The following is a 22,949-nucleotide window of genomic DNA, read 5'->3' as shown; positions in this document are numbered from 1 at the left end:
GTCAAGCCTGGCCACTGGGCTCCCTGCTCAGCGGAGAGTCTGCTTCTCCCTCCCCCTCTGCCCCTCCCCTGCTGCTTGTGCACTCTTTCTTTCTCTCTCTCTCTCTCAAATAAATAAAAATCTTTAAAAAAAAAGAAACCTGTCCCCTTACACAGCTGAGTTGATCATGGAACAATTTGTGATCCCTTCTCTAAAGGATTGCTGTCTTGCACTGTCTGTTGTCTAAAGCCTGAAAACAGTTGCTTAATATAGAGTGTCCAGTTTTAGAGTTGTTTATGGTAGGTGGCCTAGTTCAATACCAGTTAATCTGTTTGAGCTGGAAGAGGAAGCCCTGTAGACTCCTTCACAGCTTTTGAGTCTTAGGTGTGAATTGTTCCCAAGACTACCCTTAAATACTGACGGACCTTGAATTGCACAAGGCACCACTTATATTAAAATCCTTAAAGTCCTCTTTCTGCTTAAGCTACCAGAATCTTTTGTTGTTACCTCAAAAAACTATAGAGATTGCCACTACTATATTTTTAAAACAAAACAAAAGGAGGGAAAGAAAGAGAGAATATAACCCATCTCTGTAAGTGAAATTGGAGTGTTTGTGGCTTTTGATTCCTGTTTCTTTGGTCTGTGGCTGATATTGGAGAAGTCTTGGAAAAAAAAAAAAAAAAAAAAGGAAAAGTCTATACTTCTTATTCTACCCCAGATGACAAATATTCATCTTGAAATTTTGAATCATATCCCTCATTCTATATTAGAGATTTTCTGGAGCACCTGGGTGACTCAGTTGCTTGAGCATCAGACTCTTGATTTCAGCTTGAGTCATGATCTTGGAGGTGGAGTTGAACTCTGTATTGGGCCCTGTGTGGAGCCTGCTTGAGATTCTCTCTTTCCTTCTCCCCCCACTCCACCCCTCTAAAAAATATTTAAAGAAGAAAAGAAATTTTCTACCTAGAGAAAGGAATAGAAGACTAGAATTTGTGGGCGGCATCTTCTACTCTGGCTATCATATATTATTTTAATGAAAAGGAGAAAAATAATCCAAAGCCATATTTTTCTGCTTTGTTACACACAATTCCAAATTCAGCAATCTGCAGAGTCACTTTTATTGTTCTTCATCTAGGTTCCAGGTACTATTCACACTTGAGCATTTTGCCTTTAGAATACTTAAAAGTAGTATCTTACATGTGTGCACGTGTATAGATGTATAGCTCTTTCTCTGTGTCCAGACTCCACAGTGTTCATTTCTGCATCTGTGAGAAACTTTGCAGATGGTCGTTCTCTTCTGAACACTCTTCTCAGAGGTGTGTAATACCATGTTGTGAGAGTTGGCATGTATGTACAGCTTCTCTAACCCTTATCACCTAATGCTGATTATATACTATACAAACTTGGTTGACGGGGCATAAAGCTGGGTAAAAGTGTTGTGTGAACAACAAACCATTTTAGTTGCATTCGCTTTTAAAAGTTACCTTGTTTTGAGCCAGAGCCAGGCTTTTTCCTGTTCTAAAGGAAAACACCCAAAGTTTCAACATCTCCTGTCTCTTGCTTCTGTTGGCTTTGGTTTTGGCTCGTGAATTGTTCTTCTGTTTTCTACCTGGCATCTCAACTCCACAGCTACTCTCACTGAAAAGCACTGGGAAATGGAAAAACTCCAGAGCAGATATTAGAGTGGAAAATGAGTTGAACCAAAGGAAAAGAAGAGCAGCAATCCCATGTATAAAGTCCAATAACTTTAATGTGTTTATTTTTGCTTTAATCTTGTCATCAAGGGTGAATTTTTAGCTGTTCATTTTGTATACAACAACACAGAATCAGTGACTGCATGAACACATTAGTCTCTACAAGGCTAAATCTACCCCTAGCACACATCAAAGGACCTGAATGACACGCCATGCATCTTGAGGGACTGCACCGCCATATCCTCTGAGCTCTACACCAAACTGACATTTTAACATTGTTTCAAATGTCTCTTAGAGACAAATATAGAATTGTAGGTATAAAAACCTTTGAGGAGTACCAAGAGTAATGAGGTTTTGCCAAGGTTTTGTTGTATTTATTATGGATAGTTTCCAGGGACCAACTTATCGGAAAGCCTGATTGATTTGAGCAGTCATTTTGACCTGCAACTTAATTATTAAATACAATCTGAAGATTCCTAAAAGAAACCATTATCTAATAAATTATGGATCCTAGAATCTTTTTATATACAACCTCTTATAATTTTTAAAATATCAAGAAAAAGCTGATGGAAAAACTTTCATGGTAAAACTGCTTAGTAAAAGCTTATATACAAAGTCACTGTTTCAAAATCCAGCGCGGGGGGATGAGATCAGAACTTGGGGGATATACCATTCATAAAAAAACACCTCTCAATTATGTGGGGTTTTTTTCTCTTCCGCTCTCCAACTCTCCTTTCCTTCTTTCCCTCCCTGAATAATGGGGCTCCATCTCTGGTTTTAATCTTACCAAATCACAATTTGTTTTGACTTAATTTGAATTTTCTTTTATATGTTCTCATGCTTAAAAACAAAATGGCAAAAAATCCTCCCACTTCTAATCACTATGAGATATTCCCAGTCTCTTATCTTTCACTTTCTATTATTCTAATTCAATATGATTCTAATGTAATTTGGCAGTAGCTACTATTACTTGGATAAAGAAGCAGTTGACATAAACAGAAAGAGATGTCCAGGGAGAATGACCAGGCAAAGAACTTAGAGAGAAGTGGTGCCCTATGTGGTTAAAAATAAAAGTCTGGTATTTAGTTTTGCTTTGCCATACTGAAAATAGATGTTGCAATTTTCTTCAAAATATAAAACTTAAATTCCATGCCTAGACTCTGGAATGTCTAAAGTTACTATGGATACCAACTTTATGATTTTTTTTAAAAATCTGGCATTTAGTTTTCTGTTCATATTTAAAACCAAGAAATTATTATCTTCCTGAGACACGTCAATTTTCTGTGTAATGAATTCGCTAATTTATAGATTCAGGAACACTGCTGATAAACACAGTTCTCGGTTCTGTTTTGGGGGTATAAGGTTGTTACGCTACATAGCTTCTTGGGAACAAAAATTAAGATGGGCCATGGAGAGATGTTCTTACTATTCCCTATTCTCTTTTCCAATAATTCTCTTTTTCCTCCAGGAAAGGATCCTGGAAGGAGGGACACCTTGGCTTCGACCATGCTACTGCTGAGTCCTTGTATAGCACCTATCCTACTTGGGTGGAGGCCTCAGTGATGGCCTCCCGCTGGGACAGCCTTACCCCTTCCCTGGTCCCCAGGGGCTCCCTGTCTCACTTTCTCACTGTATCCTTGGGAAACTTAGGTGATCTAACATGGAGTAATTATCTGATGGAATTTGCAAGATATCCCTAGTCTTTTGGGGAAAGAGTCATGCACTCTCCTATGCGTAGGAAAGAATGTCTAATTCTGCACTGTTCTCACAAACCCAAGGCTATTGGAAGAAATCATGAAAGATGCCAATTTTCACCCCATTCAGCCAATAATGAGTGTTATAATATCTATGAAGCCTCTGCTGGGCTGTAAACGCCAAGAAGGCAGAGATGATGCCTGAGTGCTCACCCCTAGATCTACTCAGACTGTCTCTGCTTGGCACATGGCAGATGCTCAGAAAAAAAAAAAAAAAAAGGAAAGGGAAGAACAAAACATACAAGCAGATATACTTACAGCAAAAATAATAACTTTTTTTTTTGTAAGATTTTATTTATTCACAAGAGACACACACAGAGAGAGACAGAGACACAGGCAGAGGGAGAAGCAGGCTCCATGCAGGGAGCCCGACATAGGACTTGATCCTGGGACTCCAGGATCACGCCCTGGGCTGTAGGCAGGCACTCAACTCACTCAACTGCTGAGCCACCCAGGGGTCCCAATAATGACTTTTCTAATTAAATCTGATCACAAGGTAGATCAATCTGTTATAAACGCAGTGACGCTTATAGTTAAAAATAGAAATTATGTACATGAACATAGTTCATCTTGAAGTGTTTTGGAATTAACTTTACTATTTTCCAGGTTTGTCAGAATAACCATTCTCTGACCTTACTAAAATGTTTTCTTTTTGTCTTTGTTTTCTTTTTCCTGGCTCGCCATAGGAACACTGAGGCATTGCAAAATAGATTTTAACTAGACAGCCTGAATTGAAGTGCATAAGTGCTATAAATCAAATCTATTTGCATTAGTAATTAAAGGGTAAACTGAAGACAAAGTTGGAGGTGTTAATGTTTCAATATGAACAGGTATTTCAGACAAATTAAAGAGGGCTAACACTGCTTTCTAATTTTTTTTAATCTCTATGCTCAACATGAAGCTTGAACTCATGACCCCAAGATCAAGAGTTGCATGCTCCCCAGACTGAGCCAGCCAGGTGCCCCTGCTTTCTAAAAGAGAAGGAAAAGTTAGTGGATTTTCTCCATTTTTATATTTATTACTCTATTTTCTGAATGTATACCTGAGGTAAAAAGACAATCAAAATTATCAACACATGAAGACTGCTTGGTTGTAGTCTTAAAGCCTAAATGGTGGGGCAGTAGTCTCACTTAACATCCCATGGCTTTAGTTTTTTCTCAAACATCGGGATGTAGATCTATCTCTTCATTAGTACACTAAGCATTGTTCTTACATGTACTGATAAGGACATAAATTTAAAATTTGCACAAGAGATAACATTCTGTTGGGCATCATTTCTCTGTGATTGGCATTTTAAAAAATTATATGAGTAAATATGATCCTTTGTGTTATATGGGTTAGAAAACCCCCCAGAGCAAGAACATTGAATCTTCCTGTTGTTTTTGTAGTTTGTCTGTTTTAAATTAGTACTCTGGCTCAGTCGGTTAGGCGTCTACCTTAGGCTGGGGTGGTGATCTAGGGGTCCCGGGATGGAGCCCCATATCAAGCTCCCTGCTCAGTCGGGGGTCTGCTTTTCCCTCTCCTTCTGCCCCTCCCCCTGTTTGTGTTCTCTTTCAAATAAATAAATAAGATCTTCTAAAAAAAGTAAATAAATTGAATACTCACTGGTATTCATGTTGGCATTTGAAAATTATGTCTACATAATTTATGTAGAAAATTATGTCTACAACTCGCACTTGTAGCTCACTGCATTGATCTGACTTCAGTTTTATCTAAGCACTCTAAAATGAAAGGCTTATTACTCTAGCTCACTATTTAAAAAATTCTAAAAAAGGGGTATTTCCTCCTGCAAAATGGAAAAATTCTAAGGATGCAGAGTAAAACTACGTCTAAGTCTAAGATTTGCAAAGAGACCTGGGACAATGAAGGTGGTTTAGGACAGCAATAAATAAGACCACACATTTTCATTTTCACAGGGAAAGAATGGAATGGGGCTCTAATTTTACTAACTTTACAAATAACTCAATGTTCATTTTCTTATTTCAGTGTTGTGTCCTTAACTTCAGAAAAAAACATAAATATCAGAAAGCATGATTCATAAAGTCATAAAATATGCCTCCTTTTCTTAATTTAAAATATTTCCTTTTATATCACTCTTTTACTTTTGTCTTTTATATTTTCTTTAAAATGCTTTTCTTTACGTTCCAACTTGGAGCATACTGAAATTAATTTTGCCTTTTTTCAAATTAAAAAATGTTCCAAACTATTTTTCTTAGATGTGACTGTCTGTCCTAACAGTCCTATAAAAGCTTTAGAATTCTGTCTTTATTAACATGTAAAAAAGGCATTAGCCAATATGCTAAGTAGGAAGCCTCCTGTTTGAATAGGTACCATGTGGGGACAAGTGCCTTCTACTGATCTGTGTGCAGGTGTTCGCAATTGCTATGACAGAAGTCTGATAATCCAAATTTTGGGAAACCTACTTTTTACATTTTTAATATCTGGGTGCCCTAAAGGTTTTCTTTCTTTTTTTTTTTTTTTAAAGATTTATTTATTTTGTTTAAGTTTATTTATTTATTTATTCATGATAGAGAGAGAGAGAGGCAGAGACACAGGCAGAGGGAGAAGCAGGCTCCATGTGGGGAGCCTGACGTGGGACTCGATCCCGGGTCTCCAGCATCACGCCCTGGGCCAAAGGCAGGCGCTAAACCGCTGAGCCACCCAGGGATCCCCGCTAAAGGTTTTCTTCTCCAATTCCTTGATTATTACTTCTACCTTTGCTTCTGTGTAAACACGTTTTAAATTATGCATTGTCAGATTTATATAGAACCATGTTGAGATAATGCATGATATTCATCTTTAACGTCTGAATTTCCTCATGACAAAAGGTGAAGAGAGAGGGTGGCTGATAGTCCCTCTCCTACAGAGACAGTGAGTGAGCCAGGCACACTGTCCTACCCCCACCCTCCCCATCACAATCTGCCACCAGAACCTTCATAGCAATCTGCTTGTGCTCAGAGCAAAGGACTCAGGTCCTTGGAGATTTTAAGATTAATTTGGATTTGGCAAATGTCAGAGGGGATTTTGTGTTTAAATAATGCCAGATTATAGGACTTCTAGAATTAATGGAACCACATCTCTAAATATAAACTACACCTTTGCTGTTTGCTTGCTTATTGGCAGAGTTTCAAACTGTGAAAATGCCTACCTATGATGATTTGTTAAAATGAACAGCTACTATGTGCTTTCTTCAAAGTCCTTAACTGGAATTTATTAGAGTGTTTGTACAAATGAGGGTGTGGTCATTACTAAACACATCAAAATTATCATAATCCACCATTACTTAAACAGCCTGAGCTGAACAGTGGTAAAAAGAAAAAATAATAAAGCATTGAGAATTAGCAAAAAATTTACATACTACCAAACATGTTTAGAAGCACATATCTCATGGGAAGCCTTATAGTGTCAACTGTCACTTGTCCTCGGAAATCTGCCACCCAGCTTAATCAATTTTACTTTGGGTTGCTTACTATTTTGGATAATGTCCACAGGGTAGATATATTCCTACACACTGGAGGTAATTCTGAGTTAATGACTTTACCCTAAACTCACTGTGCACTGTGTTTTGGACAAAATTGATTTCATCCATTATTTTGGGATTACCCAGAGCTTCCCAGCCTTGCCCAGGCTAAGAGTGATGAGTATGGAGCTATAGTCAAGCCCTACATTTTAGGCAAAAGATAACTCACCAAACTTAATCCTACACATAAAATGTGAAAGGTGGGACAACATGGAATAGGGATTTTAGAATGAATGAGCTTTGATTGATTTTTGATTATTTCACTGAATCTGGAAAGAATGATGGAGGAAAGAGTAAATTAAGTGTTAATAGTTTACATTTCCATTATTATACAATGGATAAATAATTTAAAAATCTAGTTAAAATTTTAAAATGAATTATATAACTAAATGTCTTTCCCCCGTTTTCTTTTTTTTTTTTTTAATATTTTATTTATTTATTCATGAGAGACACACACACACACACAGAGGCAGAGACACAGGTCAGGGGAGAAGCAGGCTTCATGCAGGGAGCCCGATGCTGGACTTGATCCCGGGGCTCCAGGATCATGCCCTGGGCTGAAGGCGGCGCTAAACCGCTGAGCCACCTAGGCTGCCCCTTTCCCTCCTTTTCTATTAAATATGTATTTTAAAACTTTCACATGGTGATAAAATGTAAAAATATTTATTTTGATTCAATCTGGAAAGCAAAGATAACTTCAAAAACCCAACTGAAAGTTCTTGGAATGAATTTGAGAAATTCCTAGCTATAGGGCAAGGCTCCTGCTTATTATTCATAGACAAGAAGAGAGAAGTTTAGAGCTTCAGGTAGCATTGCTGGGCTTCTGTTATCAATGGGAGGCTGCTAAGGGTCTTATTAGGTCATACTGTTTCTTAACACTGCTTTCATTAACAAATCAGCCTCATACGGAAAGGACTAGTGTTTCAAAATTGCAAATTGTGCTGCTAAGAGTCACAGTGAATGAGAAGATACTAATATTTCCATACACCAGAATTTCCCAATGTGGGCCCTATGGAACATGAGCTCCTTGGAATGTTATTAGGTGTCACTCAGAAAAGTTTCTCTGGCCAAATTAATCTGGAAAACAAACAATAAGCTACCTGAAATTACAGTTGTGGTTTGTCATGTCCCCCCGCCGCACCCCCCTTGCCACTCCCCCATAGGAAATTTATATTAAAACCTTCTATGTGCTTATATGCACTAACTTTTAAGATATTTTCCCAAACTCACTTAACCATGGAACCCTATAGTTAGATCATCTTTGAAACTTGTGTTCTTGGAACACACTTTGGGGAACAGCAGATTCTTTTACTCCTGCAGTGTTCCACTAAGTAGCCCAGAAGTCTAGATACCAATGATTTAATCTAGAGGCAATTAAGTAGGCCCCAGCATGGTATCTAACAGTCAAGTCATTTCTGCAAAGCTGATTCAGGAATGTTGGTGTGACCAGCTAAGGCAATTTTAGGAGAATATTAAGGGAAGATCAGTCTAATGATGATGGGTCAAAGGAGAAAATATCATTTCTGAATCACTGAAGAATAAAACTTCATCCAGAGCATGTATTCTTATATTTTCAAATGTACAGTGAAATGTTGCCCTTTCTAACCCTTCTTCCTTGACGAGGTTCTAAGAATATTAGGTATGGCATAACTCAGGGGAAAAGATCTGGAAAATCAAGATATACCTGGTAAAGGAAAAAGTGATCACTCCCTTGTGTATCCTTCATGTATTGCTGGATATCCCAGTGATCCAAGCAAATAATGTAATCAATATCCCAGAATTACTTCACATAGGATTGAAATGATGCCATCATTCTCATGCAGTCCTGTTTGCACAGAATGTATGTGGGTTCAAATCATTACAGTTGTATGAAATAAGCCCTGTTTTAAACGACCTAGATTGCATATGCTCCTTCACTCCATAAAACACTCTCTGTTACGCTCTTATTACATAGACAAGAGGCCAATACCTTCTGTCTAAGGAAAGGAATAGAATGTAGCCACTGATTACAAGTAATGTGTACACATGTGCACAGTCAAGTTATATTAGAATAGTGACTTTAGAGTTCAGTGCCTTGGGCAAGTTGGTCACATAAAATGAATGCAGGTCTTGGGAACTGCTTTGGAGTTTTTAATGTAAGTATTTATTCCTTTGATTAGAGAACTGCAGATACAATGAATTTTTTAAAAATTTTCCCTATCTTGTCCTACCCCCCACCCCCAATCCCAACCCATTGTTAAGAGTACAAATGACCAGTGGGGCAGCAGCAGAGCAGTGCATTAATGAGGATCTGGGCTTGGCATCTTGCTGGGGGTTCGCAAGCATGTGGACGGTCATTCATTCCCAAGTTCATTTCTAAAAGACTGTAAAACCATCCCAAAATTTGGCACCGTGGGGCTATTGGCAATGTGAACTCAGGCTGGGGAGTCTGGGCAGCCTCATGTGACAATTTCAAAGCTTTGGCAGTGCTGTTTAGGGAAGCTTCACATGCAAACTTCTCAAATCAATTTCCCTAAAGGCTAGATTCAGCTTCCCTCTTTCTTAGAAAATGAGCCACAGGGCACCCCCGGGGTGATGCCTGCAGATCCCTAATAGCTGGATGAGGGTCAGAGAGAGCTCCAGGACCGAGGAAGGAAGCAAAGTTCTCTGATTATAGCCATAACTCTTAATCAAACTGCTACCATTTTGCCTAAAATGTCTATCTTTTACAAAATCTACAAGCCAATGTGGGAGGGAAAAAGGCAGAAAGGCAGTAGGAAAGACACATACTACATGGTTAAATTCAGAAATGAATTAATTCTACAAAGCAAATTTTAGAAGACACCCGGTGAACCTCAGCCGCAGGGGGAAGTGAGCACTCCTGCCCTCGGCATCACTGAGGAAGACCTCGTAAAGGGTAAACAAACACTGATTTCCTGTAGCTTTGCTTTTTCATCTTCACCAAAACATGTCTATTTTCATGTTAGATTTTATCAATGATCATGGAATTTAAAAATCTCTTTCCCTTGTCATTATGAGTTTTAGAGCTAAGTTAAAAATAAAAAAGGAAAATGGACTGCATAGCATAAAATGCTAAAACTGCTTATTCCTTAACTTCACTTAGATGGTGGGCTTTGGTAACTCTCCAGAGTCAGAATGTCCTAGGTCTCCAAGCTCAGGCCACCTGGTTTGACCATTCCATTGCTGAACACAACCAGCATGTCTCCTACATTCCTCTCGTGACCCCTGCCCTAAATACATACATCCAAATGTTCACTGCCTCTCAATAGGCAAATATTTCAATTTAAAATGGTGACAGATATTTTGCACTAGAACACTGTATAGTTAAAAAAAACAAACAAACAAGGTTCTAATTCTAATGTTGGAAATGCTATTGTTACAGTTTACAAAAGTGAGCAAATCTCTTGGGAAACCATTATTAATTCTCATTGCAGTCAAAGAAAGGTAAGCGCTTGGAGGAATCGAGACAGGTTGCGGTCCTTGGGAGCCACAAGGGAATCGTTTCATCCTCCCAAGTTCTCCCCTGGAACCTGCTTTGGGAGAGCTCCACCGTTGAAGAAGGGCAGGGGAGGGAGGGGACTGAGGGCTGGACGTGTGTGGCCAGTGCACTAGACCTTTGAGAAGCTCTAATGACGAGTGCCCACTTGAGAAGCACAAAACCAGGTGGACACCTTGACATTTTAGACACAGAGCGGTAGGGACCCACAAAAATCTTGTTTGGTTGTTGGAGTCACCTCAGGCAAACGAGATGACCCAGAACTCTCTATCAATTAATTTATAAAATACTGAGATTGGAAACATGACTTTGGTGATAGGAAATGAAGAGCAGCAAGCTTGGCCCTGGGATAACCCTGAGCCAGTTAACAATACAGGTCAGAGCATGAATTCCCAGCCAGCGTGGTTGCCACAGAATGCAGGACGGTGTGGGGCAGTTTGTGTTTGCCTGGGGCAACCTACCTGGTGTGGACAGTGAGCTGCAACCAGACGTTACAGGCTGCTGCCTTCCCACTGTCAAGGAGAAACACATGCCAGCATCTTACCACCAAATGTCAAACTGCGCTGGGAACAGTGTACTCGGCTTCAGGGAACACACACACACTCAGTTCTAGGCTGCTGCTTCTCGAAACACCTCTGGAGAGACACCTGAAAGCTACTAGGACAGGAGACCACAAAAATGGTCACTGGAGCTCAATTCAGGGTGGTGACCTTCCCCAGCTTTCTCTCCTAATGCAAACGGCAGATTGCCCAAAGGGCACCTTGACTTATTTGGCTTCTATTTTCCTCTCTCTACCCTTAAAGATGGAAGAAATTATGGTATTGTGATTTACTCTATTCGCTTCCCCTAATAGGTTTCTTAGTAAGACAAAAAAAAAATTGTGGTGTCTGGTGGTGAAGTTTCACAGCTGCCTATTACATAAGGTCAGGTATAAGCAGAAGGTTAAGGTCATGCACGACTAGGATAAATGCACGAAGACTGGTCAGGTGGTACAGGGAGTCTATTAAACTAATAAAGGAAGCCAAGGCAAAAGGTTATGTCTGCTGTGCAGGCGGCTCTCATCCTCCCCACTTCCTTCCCTCGGTCTCCAAAAGCAGCCACGGAATATTAAACCATCTCAAATCTGTGTCTGGGCTGCTGAGCAGAAAAGCTGGGTTCAGGAGGCCAGAGCAGTCTCAGGATAGCTCTGCCCTCAGCAGCGGGCCTTGACCCATCGGCCGAGACTCACGGGGGACGCGGCAGCCCGTCTCCTGCAGCCCTGCTCACTGCTCCAAAGAGAGGACAAAGTCTGATGTTGGAGAGAATCCTGTAAGAGATCTTGCAAAGACTCTCAAATGGGAGAATATATGGCACATGTGCCGTTCACCTCATACATGTGAATCTACAGCTATATATTTATATATTTTGAACATCGGATGAAAGAATTGGGAAAACACGAAGAAACCATTTTTCCAGCCTCTCAGCTATGCTGGCCAAGAGCACCCTCTGTCCATTCCTGCATAGAGACCTATGTCCACCAGGGAGGGGAATCCCACATCTAGGTGGCTCATCCTAACTGTAACTCCCACACCTTTGACTACATTAAAAGAGACCAGTGTGTTGAAAGTCCTTTAGTCTAAGGCAGCCGAGACCCCGAAGGGTTCACTGCTCTTCTGTTTTGCTGCTATTCCGGAACTTCACCACCATGACTGTTATATTGTCAGGGCAGCCTCTGTAAAATGACTGTAAAACTATGCTCTTAGCCCCAAAGTGTGGTTCATCCAAGCGCTCCTTGATGAATCGAACAGCTTCTTCATTGCTGAAAGCATCCCAGAGGCCATCTGATGCCAAGATCATGAACTCGGGCTGGAGCTTGTCCAGGTCAAAGGTCAGGATATCTGGGTCTGGGATGACCACGTTGAGATTTTTCAGTGGATAATCCCCCAGGGACCGAGACATGGCCAGGATTCCCTGGACCCTCCAGGAGCCATTGAAACTGATAAAACCACCTGCAAAGAAAGATGGAGCCCATTAGCTGGAGCGGCCGATCTCTCTCTCTCTCTCTCTCTCTCTCACACACACACACACACACACACACACACACACACACACACACGGTAGAGTCTGGGTGCGCATACAAAAGGCCCATCCATCATATGTGCCCCCGCACCTCCCCTGGGCACTGCCAGGAAGGAGTAGCATTCACCTCACATGGCTTGAGGTTTCACACTCTACCAGTAGATCCTCATGTCCTCATCCTTGGCATCTTAAAGGCTCTGAGGAATATATCAGTAAAAATAACTGAGGGTAGGAAGATCCATATAGGTGAGGGCATCGGTTTTAATAACACCTTGGTGGCTCATTGATTGACAGTAGGAAGCCCTAGGGTAAGGATTCAAGGACGATGGCAAAAGAGTGCTGAAAGGCACGAGGATGGGAACCAGAGACCACCACTGCGCTATTCATTTAGCTCGAGGCTGCCCTTGGGTGCATCTAGATTGCAAAACAGATCCCCAAATAGGATGGGGATTAAAGAAAGGTGTATTTTTTAGCACAGTGGTTAAAGGCTTGGGCTTTTGGGTCAGGCTGCTTAGATTTGATACTTGGCTCTGTCACTTGTAGCCATGTGTAGCTTCAGATGAGTGGTTCTAGCTTCTAGGTTTCCCTGGCTACAAAATGAGGGCTATCACAGTACCTATTCCACTGTTGTGAGAAATAAAGGAATTACTCCATATAAATCACTTAGCATAGTGCCTGAATATCACATGCACTCGATATTCTCCTGTATTTTTTCTTTAAGGGAGCTAGAACTTTGCTCATTCACATATTATTTGTCAGGTATTTATTAAATGTATACTCCATGCAAGGCAATTTGTAGGCTATGGAGTTATACAAGATCCAGACCTCTCTCTAAAGAAGTAGATAGTTTGGCAGAAAGGAAAAGCTACACATATTAACAACTGTAAGCACCAAACAGTCTTCTTTCAGGAAGAAACTAGTACCTGTTAAATGCTGTAGTCAGATGGAGGAGGAGCAATATATCTGGTTGTGATGATCACAGAGGAATGAGCAATAAAGCTGGGCTTTGAGCAATGGGTAGGACTTCTATGGGCAGGGATATATGAGAACATTCCAGGAAGTATGGTCTAGTAGGCAAGAGCATGGGCTCCGGGGTCAGTGTCCTGGGTCTTGATTCTTGTCTCACCATTCACTAGCTGTGTGTTCTGGGGCACACATGCCTCTTTAAGGCTCTGCTTCCTTGGTTGTCAAATGAGGGTAACATTATCAACCTCATAGGGTAAGTAAAGATAAAGCATATGGAAAGAACTAGGCTTGGCTCCCAGCAGAGAGCAAAAAATAAATGGCAGCTGATACCATTACTGTTGTTGGCAACAACAAAAGGAGTGAAGACAGAGGGACCAACAAGTATTTGGCCCAGGCTGCTGGCAGTGTATTGTTATGCTAAGCAGGACAAGGAAAAAATGTCCTGAAAAGAAGGCTGAGGTCAGAGAAAATACACATAAAAGTAATAAAACCAATCACTGTCCCTTAAGCCTTGCTATAAAATACACCCTTGACATAGCAGGTTAGATTAACCTCCTTGGAGACAGTGTCCAAATTGGCTTCTATAAAGCATTCCTGTAGGGTGGGGGTACAGCGGGGGGGGGGGGGGGACGGCAGGGATGAGGAGGGAGGATCGAATGGGAACACCATTTCAGAAGGGCACGCTGGATGCTAAGATGACATTTCCAGGCATCGTATACACATCCTTCCTTGCCTGTGCTTCCACAAGAGTAGGCTAATTGTATTTTAAGTCCAGGTCACAGCAGACTCATGGGGAAATGGTGTCTTTGTAAGGAAGGAAGCCAGACTATTTGCTTGCAGCTCATCAAAGCTTGCTAGATGCTCCTAAAACATCGTTTGTTCCATCCCACCAACAGAAACCCTGACTAAAGCTTTCATTAAAAATTATTCTACATCTCAAGCAGTTAGTGAAGCAGGAGGTTGTAATAAAATTCAACACTTTCTGACTCAACAGTACAGTTCCCTACTGTGAAAACTCAGATGTTGATTAGGTTCTGGGCAGAGGCTGACCCACAGAGGCCAAGAGTCAGCTGCAATTACCCTGGGCAGCAGGGGCCCATTCTGGTTAGAGACCCAGGGTACACGAGCTCCCCTTGGACAGCTGGTGGGCCTGCCGCCTGGCATGTCGTGCAGAGCCTACATGCTGCACTTGCCAGTGTGGAGAGGAAGGGATTCCTCCCATCCATACGTAGAAAAGAATCCCCCAAAGTGAATCATGAAAACTGATAATCTTCCCTCAAGTCTTTGTCCTAATGTCACTTTGGTGAGGCCTGTAGTGACCACTCCCGATACCCTCCGGATAAGAGAGCCAAGTATGTTCCTACATCGTGAAAGGTAACCCAGTTGGCTAGCCCCATAGGATGTTGGGAAAGATGAAGGGGCACCTAACGCAGACTGGGGGAACCTTTGGCTCGGTGACAGGGAAGGCTTCCAAAAGGATACCCTTAAACTGGTTCTTCAAGGCCAAATCACTGTCAACCACTGGACAGTGGGGACGCACTTGCCAAGGCACAGAGCTAGCAGAAACACGGTTCACTGGGGGAACGGTTAGTAGTTTGGTATGGCTGGAGGGAAACAGGGTATGGCAAGCAGGAGCCCAGAGATCTCATTAGCCTTTAAACTAGTAAAGGGCTTTTCGAAGAGGGGGGGTGGCGGTTCTTTTGGAATGTTGGCCATAAAGAAGGGCAAGTTCAGTGGCCATTTATTTGACAAGAAATGTCACAAAGTCAAGTCTCCGCTACCTCAGCAGCAGCCTCTTCGCTGATCTCTACTAATCACCGGGTAACTGAACATCTTATCCCCCACAGGCCATCCAAGCAAGCCACCTGGTTCACAGAACAGGATGGCAGATAGTCCTTGGAGGTGTTCACAAGCTCACCTGCTCTCTTTATCCTCTTTCTCTCCTTCAGCTGGTAAGGCTTGTGATCATGAGACAGAGGAATGGCGTTCCCGTCCTTGTCACACAGGACCCCTCTTGAGTCACCCACGTTGGCCACGGTGAGGTCCTTATCTGACAGCAGAGCAATCAGACACGTTGTACCTGAAAGACCGAAGAGAGAGGCGATGGAAGAGGTGAGCAGTGCATGGAGATTCAGCTATTTCTTGTTGTTAGCGGATTCTTCAGTCATTAAAACTGCCCCTGCTGGGTGAGAATTTAACTCCAGACACTCTGAGAATGATGGCTGTTCACTTCAACAACACTGATCAAATCTGACAGTCAATTTTCCTAACCATGTTAGAATGTTACAGAAATAAGCTAGGCTAACATTATCATCTTCCCAAATCATTTTTGTTTCTGCTCCTCTTAATTTAAACACATATCACATCTAAAAGGATTAGGAGAGAATAAAAATCAGTCTGAAGCTTCTGACAACTGATAGCTATTTTTTTGCTTCTCACTGGTGCCTAATTTCTATGGAGCTCCTGTTCAAAGTGGGGAGGAAGGGGGTTGTGTGGGCTCCTTGGCTAGAGGGTCTGGGAAAGGCAGTGAATGACAGACGTCAACAGCCCAATCCCGTGGCGCTCCAGGGAGCCGTGAAGGAGCTGCCTATACAAAGCCTAACGCAAAGATTGGTCACCAGAAACAGGGCAGCTCCAGGGGGCGATGGGGGAAGACTATAAAGGTGGAAGCAGAAAACCCGGCAGTGATGACAGAAATGAGATCTAGGTGGATGGGAGGTGGGGTGGGGGTGGTCGGAGTCAGAAGGGGAGCCAGACTGACTGACAGGCTCAGACTGTTCAAAGGACAAGCTCTTCTGAAACCCTTTGAAATGAGAATGGATAAAAGCAAACAGAGAGGGACGGTCTGGTCCACCTGGGGCCTGGCCTTATTCCCTGCCTCGTGTCCTCTGCCCAGCCCTTTCCTCTCTCCTCCCTCCCTTCTGACAGTGTCACGGAGGATGCGGATGCCTGCTGGAATGTTCAACCCATTAAGCTGTTGCTTCAAACTGTTAACGCCTTTGCTTGTGAAAATTATCCGTCAGTGCCTTCATTAATATTTCCCTCCTCATTTAGAAGGTCATATTCTACAACAGCATGTAAACTGCATCTAAAAAGCTCTTTAGCCTTCACAGAACAATAAACAAGACTGAATTCTCAAGTGGACATAAAGAATAAATACAAGTCAATAGCAAGAGGAAGGAGGATAATTAGAATATTCGGTATATTCAAGTATTAGATTTCAGTTTGAAATTCCATTCTGAAGCCCATTTAATTCAGAACGGCCTTGATCAGAAATGGAAATATAGGGGTGTCTGGGGTGGCTCAGTCCTTTAAGCAGCTGCCTTCAGCCCAGGTCACGATCCTAGGGTCCTGGGATTGAGCCCCATGTTGGCAGGGGCAGGCTCCCTGCTCAGTGGGGAGTCTGCTTCTCCCTCTCCTTCTGCCTCTGCCCTCCCCTCGCACTGCCTGTGCTTGCTGTCTCTTGTGCTCCCTCTCTTTCTCTCTCAAATAAATAAAATCTTAAAAAAAAAAAGAAATGGAAATACATGAAATAACTCAGGATTTCTGATATGAAAAGCTTTGTGAAAGAAAAAAAAAGGCTAATCTCAGAGATTCCAAGCAAACTGCAAATCTTTTACTTTTAAAAAACACTCTAAAAGTGAAAATGTAAACACAAAAACAATTCATACAATCAGAAATTATTATTCTCAGTTTTTGCTATGAGTTGCCTTTTGGTCTTCAACCATTTTCACTTTGTTATCGAGCATCTGTTGGATTAACTTATCTAGCACGATCAAAGAATATAAGGCACATTCGTGAAGTCTGAAGGTGAAACAGAAACTTTTTGGGATATGCACTGCTGGGAGGCAGAGCATGTACAGACCTCTTGGAGATGTCTCTTTGACCCTCTTCCCTTCTTTGCTTCTCACTCTGCGCACTCTGAGAGACCGCGTTCCTGACCTTGGCCTCCACTACCATCTAAGCCTGTGCCACTAGCCTGGTTGACACTCCTGAGGTCCACATCGACTGGTGTGTAGGTGTTCTGATTTGCCTGTACTGCTGGGGATCCAGGGAAGGGCTTTGGGGCCTCTTGGTGAGAAGAGCAGAGGGATCCACCTGGCTATGGGCCCTTACCCTACCCCATTTCAGCACAGCAGCTCTACACTCATCTGTAAGCTGTACTGAGCTGCCATGTAAGTCTTTTTTTTAATAAAAGAGGGAAGGGAGAGGTCATTCCTACAGCCAGAAAAAAATTGAAATTTAATCGTATATGTGATTAAGAATCACTGAAGGGTTTTAAGCAGGATAGTGTCATGATGAGATATGTGTTCTAAAAGATCGTCTCAGTGGCAATACGGAAGATAAAGAGGAACCAGGGAGAAAGATAGAGATAATGAAGGTCTGAATTAACGCAGTAAACAGAGATAGAGGGTAGGAGACAGATGATTTAAAACCTGAATGGAGAGGTCATAGAGAGTGAAGGAAATAAAAGAGAGGGGAACCAGTCTAGGCTCAAGTCCTACTATCTAGGCGGGGGGGAGCTGGGTGCTCCACAGACAAGCACTTAAGGGGATGTCTGCTTGGGGCTTCTGGGAAAGGCTTTCTCTCTCACTACAGGAAACACAGTGAAGAGAACGATCCACTTCTTTGGTCCAGTGTTAGCTCAGGTGTTTTCCAGAAGTGTGGCAGCCATCGTGAACTACGAGGTGATAGGCCTCAGGGTCAAGGCTCTCTCTGCGGGAAGAGCAGAGAGGTAAAGAGCCTGAGTCCCTAAGATACCACGGAACTGCTGAACCAGCCTGAAACGGACTTGTTTTGTGAGACATTAAGTATCTTTACTGCTCATGGCTTTTTAAGTTGGATTTTTCTGTTCCTTGTAGCATCTTAATTGATTCAGGGGCTTATAGTCCAATAAGGGGGTCTGTGGATAGATTTAGAGTGGCTGCTTTGCTTTACTCACATGCTGTTGGATATACTTAAGATTCATGGCTTGCCAATTCCTTTGTCAAGGACACGATTCCAATGTTTCTGTGGGTTTAAAAGATCTATCCTATGTCGCGGATTTCAGAAATTTACTGCTTTGAGACAGTGGGGACTGCTTTTCTTAGCATTAGAATCTTAGACCTGGCCAAAATGGGTTAGCCCCAGATGGTGGAATTAGAGCTGCAGGCAGTTCTTTAGGATCACTGAAATGTCACCATTTCCTCTCTGTAGAAACCTGCCTGACTCCTGGGTGGAGTCCCAAGCATAATCTTAAAAAAAATGCTTCACTGTAAGCAATTTATCCTTTGGGCTTTGTAGTCTTAGTTAGGGGTTGCAAGCGGCAGTTTATACTTTACAGAACAAACTACCTTGTTGCTGAAAGACTCATGAAAAACATTGTGTCCAAGAGAAAACGGACCAAAATCACCTCTTCTTTTGTTTGCATGAGTAAAAAACACTTCCTCAAATTTGGATACAAGTTTTGATATAGAAGATTAATTCCAAAATAGTACCATTTATCAAATACCAGGATCTGACAATATTACTTAATATGTCAGGATGTTTCTATATTCACAGTTTAATCTAGACGAGAACCTAATTGCCAATCTGGAAGGTATCTCGGAAATTTAGCCTATCAATCTCACTTCACAGATTAAAAAGATGAAGAAAGCAAATTCACACAGACTACACTTCAATGTCCCAACTGAGTGAGGTCTGGCAAGTTATGTCTCTTAAGCCTCAGAAAATGGCACCACAATCCAGTCAGTCAAGCTAGGAGTCCTCCTTGTTTTTCCTCTTTTCTTTTCTTTTCTTTTCTTTTCTTTTCTTTTCTTTTCTTTCTTTTCTTTTCTTTTCTTTCTTCTTTTCTTTTTTTTTAAATATTTTATTTATTTATTCACGAGAGACAGAGAGAGAGAGAGAGGCAGAGACACAGGCAGAGGGAGAAGCAGGCTCCACGTGGGGAGCCCGACGTGGGACTCGATCCCGGGTCTCCAGGAACATGCCCTGGGCTGAAGGCGGCGCTAAACCACTGAGCCACCCGGGCTGCCCATCCTGTTTCTTTTCTTTACCTCATTCCTGACCTTCAATCCCTCATTCAGTTCTGTCACTCTTAACCTCTAAGATACATCTTAAACCCTTCCAGCTTTCTTGTTCTCATTGCGTTGACTCCAGTCCAAGCCGCTGTCCTTTCTAAGCACTGCTGTTTCAGCAGTCAGGTGAGAAACAATGGTGGCCAGGTCCTACATGGTCTGGCCCCCTCCCAAACCGTCCAAGGTCATGCCATACTACCCTTTCCCTTGCCTTCCCTCCCTTCTGTTGTCCAAACATGCCAGTCCTTTTGTTGTCTTTGGGCTTTTGTACTCAAAAGAGTACAAAATAGACTGGGCAAAGGAACAGTTTGCCCTTTGCCTTTGCCCAGTCTATTTCCCTGTCATTGACACTGGCTAACTAACGCATACGGGGAGGTCTTAATACAAGTGTGATATCATCAAAGAGGTCTTCTCTGATGGGAAGGATCTTATCTCCTCTTTACTTCCCTTATTGCCCTCACAACACACAATTATGTAAATATCTTGTACATTTATTTAGACTATTTAATTAATGCCAATCTTCCCCTATACAATGTAAACTTCACAAGGGTACAGATATTGCTCGTTTTCCCTCCTTACAATGCTGATGCCTAGAACATGGCAGGTACTCAATACCTGCTGAATAAGCAAATTAATAAATTAATGCATAAATTACCACACACTGTCTTTTTGATCCCGCTCTGACATAATGCTGAGCTCCCTCTGACTTGCTCTGAACATGTCCACCTAGGTCAGTAATACAATGTACACCATCTTCCAGACACCACCACAACAGGGAGACACTCAACTAGAAAAATATACTTTATACATTGATCAACCATGAGGACCCTCCTGTACATGCATAGCCAGGCTCACAGGCACACTGCCAGTAACTAGAAAGAACTTCTGGCCCAGGGCTGTCCTGGGTTCTTCCCCCAGTCCAGGCTCCCGGTCCGATGTAAATGAAACATGGGTAGGCCTTCTATCCTCACCACACCTTTCAAAGCCACGGCCCCTTGTCATGTGATAAAAAAGTGCCTCATGGTGGTAATTTTTTTTTTTTTTTTTTGCTTTAAAGTCTTTATTATCCTGAATACAAAAGACAGAAGTCCTTTAGGATATAACAGAGTTCTTTATGTGGAAACATTATTTTTTTTTTTTTACAAGTGAAAAAATAAATACCTGTTGGAATAAAGGCTTATATGCTAATATGTGCCATAAAAAAGTAGAGTTTTAATATTTGACAAAATGCGCAAAGAAACAAATGCATAAACACATTACTGCTACATTAAGGAAATATGAAAGGTATACTCGGAAATCTCAGTAAAGTGACGGTGTAGGCTTCTAGCTTTTACTTAGCTAGTATTGCACCCAATAAGGTCATCTAGGTGTCCCGACGTCCTAGAAAACCCGCAAGCTGACCAGCGTCCAAAATGCCCAAGTGGGAGTGGAGAATGTGAGTAAGAACATAGAAACAAAGAAACTGGAAACCCCTCAAAGACCTAGGGAGGGGACAACCAAAAGTTAATTGCGTGCACATTCTTTGTCCGCTTCTGACCTCAATTTATACTTGAGTGAAATAGGCACATTTTCATGTTGTCCTGTTAGTTCATGCTTTTGTTTTGTTTTGTTTTAGAAAAAATCCACAAATGCAAATTATTCATTAGTCTATCCCTCTAAACCAGCATTCTCTCCTCTGATTTAATTTCTGGGAAGCAGATAAAGTAAAGGCACGTAAGAAAATCTCCTCTAGACTTATCTCAATATTCTGGTTGGATAATACTGGGCACTTCATTCACTTGGTGAGTTGAGCTTGAGAAAAATGTAAATCCTTTTCTTCTTCTTCTTCTTTTTTTTTTTTTTTTTTTTTTTTAAGTAGACTCCACATCCAGTGTGGATCTCATGACCCCGAGATTAAGACCTGAGGGGAGATCAAGAGCTGAACGTTTAACCAACTGAGCCACTGGGGCACCCCAAGAAAAATATAAATCCTAATGAAGGTTAAGTAACTTGGGTTAGTTCAGGCATCTTTGGAAACCCTAGTTATCAATACTTTAACAACTTAGTTTAAACAGCAAAGTGGTAATAACAATTTGTTCAGCACTGTAAACACCACTAAGTGGCTCACAAACACACTCGTAGTTGATTTCCTGACTCGTCAGTGTGGGGGAGGGGCCAGCATTATTGTCCCTTTGAGCTGACAAGAAAATGGGACACAGAGACTTCGAGTGTCTTATACATGGTGACACCGCTCAACGCATATGTACTGAATGACTATGTGACTAAAAACCTTGGGGTCCAGGATGATTATTCTAGTAATAATAATAAAGATAGATCCTGCTACTTAAACTTTTCATTATCATGCTAAACATTTACTTACATTGTGTAAATTACTCTGCACTACCCTTTGAGATAAGGCATAATTACCCCCATTTCACAGATGGGGGAAGTAGGTCTTGGGTAGGATGACACCCTGTCCAGGTCACATACGGGGACTGACTCCACCAGGCCACATCTTGTAATAATCATCGCTTCTTCCTGTTTTAAGCTGTTCTCTTCCTACTCCCGGAAGTAAAGATTTCTGTGATCCATTTCTAGTTTTGAATAGTCCCCATCCACTCGCCCCCTTTTACAGTACACGTTGGTGCAAGTCACAGAAAAGTTGGTAAATCAGGAAAAAATGTGATCATGTGATACAAAGTTTGTTTACTATAACTGTGACTGTATTAAATAAAGCTGATACGTTGAAAATTCTCAATAAGGAGCCATCAGAAGGCAGCCAAACCTCTCTGAAATAAAAAACAAGTGGCTGGGATTAGTTGACCTCTAAGTCCTTTTCAGCTCCAACATTCTGCAGGTCTTCAATTGGAACTGCAAACCCTAATGCCTTCAGGGAGGTCGGCCAAGTATAAGAAAAAGCTTGTGACCCTCCTGGAATAGCTTTATCCCCCTACTTTTGATAGAACCACGGGTTCTGAAATGTTTTACTCTAAGAAAGGGCAGGCCTTAGGATAAGTAACAAGAGACCTCAGGCTTCAGCACCAGGTCCACCATGGGGCATGTGGATGGGGCTTGTGGCAAACGGGAGGACACCCACTAAGGGGGCTCAGTTCCCCAGCAATTAAGGTCATTGCCATGTAGGGATGCAGGCCCCTTGTGAATAGTTCTTAAGATTTTTTTAAAAGTTTATTTATTTATTTAAGTAATCTCCACACCCAATGTGGGGCTGGAACTCACAACCCGGGATCAAGAGTCAGTCAATCTTCTGACTGAGCCAGCCAGGCACCCTTTCTTCAGATTTTTTAAAGGAAACCATTATTATGTGAACTCTCCTGATTTTTAAATGTTGGCAACTTTTATTTTAAAAAACAGTGTAAGACAAACAAAAGGCAACTGTGAATCAAATAATTCTTTGATTCATTAGATTAACAGCCTCTTTTTTGGGCC

The 22,949-nt window shown here is 41.8% G+C and overlaps 1 protein-coding gene across 1 annotated transcript in view; it reads right to left on the bottom strand.

Annotated features, from left to right (window-relative positions):
- Positions 1 to 1,711: 1,711 nt before the first annotated feature.
- Positions 1,712 to 22,949, bottom strand: part of PPM1L (protein phosphatase, Mg2+/Mn2+ dependent 1L) — a 312,845-nt gene continuing 291,607 nt past the window's right edge. Inside the window, exons 3-4 of the mRNA XM_077880164.1 lie at positions 15,386 to 15,547; positions 1,712 to 12,431 (exon numbers count right to left, since the gene is read on the bottom strand). Coding sequence (XP_077736290.1) covers positions 12,085 to 12,431; positions 15,386 to 15,547 — 509 coding nt within the window. The 3' untranslated portion in view covers positions 1,712 to 12,084. The remainder of the gene's footprint in view (positions 12,432 to 15,385; positions 15,548 to 22,949) is intronic.

Source organism: Canis aureus, chromosome 31 (genome assembly GCF_053574225.1).
Source record: "Canis aureus isolate CA01 chromosome 31, VMU_Caureus_v.1.0, whole genome shotgun sequence".
NCBI lineage: Eukaryota > Metazoa > Chordata > Mammalia > Carnivora > Canidae > Canis > Canis aureus.
This window is presented reverse-complemented; position numbering and strand designations above follow the sequence as displayed.